The sequence below is a fragment of the Cherax quadricarinatus genome, chromosome 2 (genome assembly GCF_038502225.1).
Source record: "Cherax quadricarinatus isolate ZL_2023a chromosome 2, ASM3850222v1, whole genome shotgun sequence".
Taxonomy (NCBI): domain Eukaryota; kingdom Metazoa; phylum Arthropoda; class Malacostraca; order Decapoda; family Parastacidae; genus Cherax; species Cherax quadricarinatus.
Genome location: NC_091293.1, coordinates 41,517,838 through 41,523,837, shown reverse-complemented (window position 1 = coordinate 41,523,837; position 6,000 = coordinate 41,517,838). Strand labels below are relative to the sequence as shown.

The window sequence follows — 6,000 nt, the reverse complement described above, 5'->3', positions numbered from 1 at the left end:
TCTCAGTTTTTACGTAGGAAGACACTAACAATATCCCAGTAATTAATTTTTATAGCGGACATGAAGAAGATAAATTATGTAACATCAGTCACTAGTGAAATGGTTATGAAACAAATAGACCGTCTAAAACAAAATAAATCACTGGTCCTGATGAGCTTTTTTTCAAGGGTTCTTAAGAAATGCAAAACAGAACTTTGTGAACCATTAACTCATATTTTTAATTTATCTCTTCAAACAGGTGTAGTGTCTGGTATGTGGAAGATGGCTAATGTAATTCCTATTTTTAAAGCAGGAGACAAGTCGTTACCTTCAAATTACCCCCCAATAAGCCTGACCTCAATTGTAGGCAAATTACTAGAGTCAGTAATAGCTGAGATAATGAGAAGCCATCTGGATAAGCATAATCTGATTAATGATACTTAGCATGGATTCACAACAGGCCGTTCTTATCTAACTAATTTATTAGCTTTCTTCAGTAAAGCTTTTGAGGCTGTTGATCACGATAAAGAATTTGATATTGTTTACAGTATTTAGATTTTAGTAAGGCTTTTGATAGAGTACTGCACCAAAGACTGTTAAAGAAAGTGGCAGCTCACAGCATTGGGGGGAAAAGTGCTGTCCTGGATAGTCATGGCTCACAGACAGGAAGCAGTGTCCATAAATGGGGTTAAATCCGAGTGGGGATCCGTAACAAGTGGCGTTCCACAGGGATCAGTGTTAGGCCCGTTGCTGTTTATAATATATATCAATGATCTTGATGAGGGAATTACTAGTGTAATGAGCAAATTTGCTGATAACACAAAGTTAGGTAGGATAATTGATTCAAACGTAGATATCAGGGAACTTCAGGAGGATTTAGACAAACTCAATAACTGGTCAGAAAAGTGGCAGATGCAGTTCAATGTAGATAAATGCAAGGTTCTGAAGCTCGGGAGTGTCCACAACCTTAGCACTTATAAGTTAAATAATGTAGAACTTAGCCATACTGGGCCATACAGATTGTGAAAAGAACTTGGGGGTTATGATAAGCAGCAACCTTAAACCAAGACAGCAATGCCTAAGCATACATAATAAGGCAAACAGATTACTGGGATTTATATCAAGAAGTGTAAGCAACAGAAGTTCAGCAGTTATATTACAGCTTTATACATCATTAGTAAGGCCTCACCTAGATTAAGCAACTCAGTTCTGGTCTCCATATTACAGAATGGACATAAATTCGTTAGAAAACATTCAGCGTAGAATGACTAAATTAATACATAGCATTAGAAATCTTCCTTATGAAGAAAGATTGAAGACCCTTAAATTACATTCACTTGTTAGACGAAGAATGAGGGGAGACATGATCGAAGTGTATAAGTGGAAGATGGGTATTAATAAAGGGGATATAAATAAGGTCTTGAGGATACCTCTCTTAGAGAGAACCCTCAGTAATGGATTCAAATTAGACAAGTTTAGAGATTTAGAAAGGATATAGGAAAGTATTGGATTGGAAATAGGGTAGCTGATGAGTGGAACAGTCTACCTAGTTGGGTTATTAAGGCTAAAACCTTGGGTAGTTTCAAATTTAGGTTGGATAAATACATGAGTGAGAGGGGTTGGATTTGAGTGTGACTTGCATATGAGAGTGGATAGAGTTATCAGAGCTTATTTCTTGATTGGCATTGAAAATTGGGTTGGGCAATTGTTTTGTTAGTGGGATGGATCGTAAAGGACCTGCCTAGTGTGGGCAAACAGGCCAGATTTGAAGCCGCTAGAATTTTGGCACAGTATTACTGGACCGACACCCCTTTGGTGTCGGTCCTGTAATATTATGGGACCGACACCGAAGGGGTTAATATATGATAGTGTAAACATGCTATCAGGCTTTTATATGCATTTGAAGGTGAAAAAGGCTATGATTCACTGTTTCGCAATTTTTCACTTTACAGCAGTATCTCGGAATCTAACCTTCTGTATAAGCTGACCCCTCCTGTACAATAATTAACAAAAAATATATCAATACTTAGGAAAAAAAAAGTGCTAGTTCAGCTATATAATACTGTATTTACATATAAAAGACACTTATTCTAAAATATTTATTCTCGGAAATTTTACATTTTGTTCAACCCACTTAGCAGCAGACAACATAGCTGGATCTTTTCCCCACTGACCTATCAGCTGAAGTGATACTGGTAAGCCTTCAGTATTTAATGACACTGGTATGCTAACTGCTGGTACACCTGCCATGTTAGCTGCTTGAGTACAAATGTCTTGAGTTGCTGTTTGAGTACGGTTATCTAGGTTTTGGAATTCAGAGTATCTGCAACAAAAATATATGAGCAGCATTAGTAGACATCACAACATTCTTGTAATCTTCACAGCTCTAAATTGCAAAGAACATTTTTATTAAATGTCAAGTACAGTAAGGCCCCATTTTACAGTGTTTTGCTAATACAGACATTTCAAATTATGACAAAAATTCGTTATATGACTCCTGGTCTCTGCACGCCACTGTTTGTTTACATCCTCTGTGAGCTGTAATTATATTGTTTATTATGTCATATTAGATCAATTGTGATAGATAAATAAGCCGTAGAGTTGATATTTGAGTTATATTGAAGTGTACTGTAATGAGGAAAATTGACTCAGCATACAAACAAATCAGGATACGAACAAGGTCACGGAACGGATTAAGCTCGTAAGCCGAGGTTCCACTGTATAGGCAATGGGGTAGATGATGTATGGGGTAAATTTAAGAATATAGTGTTAGTGTGTTCAGCAGAAGTTTGTGGTTACAGGAAAATAGGTGGAATGATGATGTAAAGAGAGTAGTAAGAGAGAAAAGGTTAGCATATGAGAGGTTTTAACAAAGTAGAAGTGATGCAAGGAGGGAGGAGCACATGGAGAGAAAAAGAGAGGTTAAGAAAGTGGTGAAGCAATGTAAAACGAGAGTAAATGAGAGAGTGGGTGAGATGTTATCAACAAATTTTGTTGAAAATAAGAAAAAGTTTTAGAATGAGATAAATAAGTTGAGAAAGCCTAGGGAACGAATGGATTTGTTAGTTAAAAATAGGAGAGGAGAGTTATTAATCAGAGAGTTAGAGGTATCGGGAATTGTTAAATGTTGATGAAGATAGGGAAGCTGTGTTTTCATGTATAGGGCAAGGAGAAATAACATCTTATAAGAGTGAGGAAGAACCAGTCGTGAGTGTGGGAAGTGCATGGGGCAGTGGGTAGAATGAATGAAAGGGATTAAAGCAGCTGGGATTGATGGGATAAAGATAGAAATGTTAAAAGCAGGTGGGAATATAGTTTTGGAGTGGTTAGTGCTTTTATTTAATAAATGTATGAAAGAGGGTAAGGTACCTAGATTGGAAGAGAGCATGCATAGTTCCTTTGTATAAAGGCTAAGGGGACAAAAGAGTGTAAAAATTATAGGGAAAGGAGTCTGCTGAGTACCTGGTAAATTGTGTGGTAGAGTTATTATTGAAAGAATTAAGAGTAAGATGGAGAGCAGGATAGCAGATGAACAGGGAGGCTTTAGGAAGAGTAGGGGGTGTGTAGACCAAGTGTTTGCAGTGAAACATATAGGTGCACAGTATTTAGATAAGGGTAAAGAGGTTTATGTAGCATTTATGGATTTGGAAAAGGCATATGATAGGGTGGATAGAGGGGCAATGTGGCAGATGTTGCAAATGTATGGAATAGGAGGTAGGTTACTGAAAGCAGTGTAGAGTCTTTATGAGGATAGTGAGGCTTAGGTTAGAGTATGTAGGCAAGAGAGAGATTATTTCCCAGTAAAAGAATGCCTTAGACAGGGATGTGTGATGTCACCATGATTGTTCAATATATTTATAGATGGAGTTTTTAAGAGAAGTGAGGGGTTGAAAGATAAAGAATCTAACACAAAGTGGGAGTTATCACAGTTGCTCTTTGCTGATGACACTTTGCTTTTGGGAGATTCTGAAGAGAAGTTGCAGAAGTTAGTTGATGAGTTTGGTAGGGTATGTAAAAGGAAAATAAAAGTGAATATAGGAAAGAGTAAGGTGATGTGGATGTTGTGAGGGTTCGTGGAGATGTGATGGTTGGAGTTAAACACACTTGTTGGATGGAAACACTTATATTAGCAGAGTGTGAGAAAGGGAGCCCAGCCTGGCCTGTCCTGTTGCCTGGTAAGTCTACGGTGAACTGAGAACAAGACCGGGAGCACAGCGCTCACAACGGCATCACGTGATGTCACACAAGCTAGTCACTGAGCCTAGCAATGGGTCATGTATGTAAAACATATGGATCGTACAAACTATGATACTCATACAAGCTATACAACACATGTAGGGGATCAGCAACTATGCTGACATGGATAACAAAAAAATTAGGTAATGGAAGATTGGATATCAGATTGGAGGGAGAGAGTATGGAGGAGGTGAATGTATTCAGATATTTGGGAGTGGACCTATCAGCAGATGGGTCTATGAAAGATGAGGTAAATCATAGAATTGATGAGGGGAAAAAGGTGAGTGGTGCACTGAGGAGTCTGTGGAGACAACGAGCTTTATCCATGAAAGCAAATAAGGGAATGTATGAGAGTATAGTTATACCAACTCTCTTGCATGGGCGTGAGGCATGGGTTGTGAATGTTGCAACAAGGAGAAGGCTGGAGGCAGTGGAGATGTCATGTCTGAGGGCAATGTGTGGTGTGAATATAATGCAGAGAATCCAATGTTTGGAGATTAGGAGGAGGTGTGGGATTACCAAAACTATTATCCAGAGGGCTAAGGAGGGGTTACTGAGATGGTTTGGACATATAGAGAGGATGAAATGAAATAAAATGACTTCGAGAGCGTATAAATCTGTAGTGGAGAGAAGGCGAGGTAGGGGGTGGCCTAGGAAAGGTTGGAGGGAGGGGGTAAAGGAGGTTTTGTGTGCAAGGGGCTTGGACTTCCAGCAAGCATGCATGAGCATGTTAGATAGGAGTAAATGGAAATAAATGGTTTTCAGAGCTTGACATGCTGTTGGATTATAAGCAAGGTAACATTTATGAAGGGATTCAGGGAAACAGGCAAGCCAGACTTGATTCCTAGAGAGGGGAAGTACAGCGCCAGCATTCTGAAGGAGGGGTGTTAATGTTGTAGGTAAGCATGCCTCTGGCAAGACAGAAATGGAGTGAATGATGATGAAAGTTTTTCTTTTTCGGGCCACCTTGCCTTGGTGGGAAACAGCCGATGTGTTAATAAAATAAAAAAATATTACGTGTGTGTGTGGTAGCCAGGTGGGCTACCATACTTACCACACCTGACTTTCAACAATAAATACTAGTCACCTCTCACCCTACATTAAGACTACAATTATTTTAAAGTAAGTACAGTGGAACCTCAGTACAATTTGGTATTCGAACGCTTTGTTCAGTAAACAAATTGCTCGGTAGTCGACCGTTTGCTCAGCACTCGACCAAAGAAACATGACCTGCCTAAACTTCACTGTAAACTACAGCCTCTCCTCAATGACATACTCATTTACTGATGACTCAGACTTACGATGGGTTCTCTGACCAGTATGCATACCTAAATAATGTATATTAAGAGTTGATTTCCTCTATTCTGTTTATTACAATATACAGTACACTACTGTATAAACATTTAAGAATATACAATAGGGCCCCACTGTTCGGCATTTCGCCTTACGGCGTTCCGCTAATACAGCAATCTCAAGTTATGACCAAAACTTTCTATATGGCAAATGGTTTTTCAAATACGGCACGGGCCACCCAATTTGTTTACATTCTCCATGAGCACATCTCTCTATTATGTAATAATAATCACTCTTGGGCACATTAAATGTCTAATTTTACGTCAATATAGATATTTTTCATTAAATCCGTCTATGATATTTTCTTCAAAATTATATAAGAAACATGTTACATAGCATATAAACATGCTGTTTATATGCTATGGAGGTGTGGTTGCCAGGTGGAGGGTAAACATTATGTAATATGTACTAAAAATAATCACTCTTGGCCAC

At 38.6% G+C, this 6,000-nt stretch overlaps 1 protein-coding gene across 9 annotated transcripts in view; it reads right to left on the bottom strand.

The window, feature by feature from the left end:
• Positions 1 to 2,026: 2,026 nt before the first annotated feature.
• GatA (glutamyl-tRNA(Gln) amidotransferase subunit A, mitochondrial) overlaps positions 2,027 to 6,000 on the bottom strand; it is an 89,705-nt gene continuing 85,731 nt past the window's right edge. For all 9 annotated transcript variants that reach the window (XM_053781312.1, XM_053781075.1, XM_053781154.1 and 6 more), the window contains one exon: positions 2,027 to 2,302. In XM_053781312.1, coding sequence (XP_053637287.1) covers positions 2,065 to 2,302 — 238 coding nt within the window. In that variant the 3' untranslated portion in view covers positions 2,027 to 2,064. The remainder of the gene's footprint in view (positions 2,303 to 6,000) is intronic.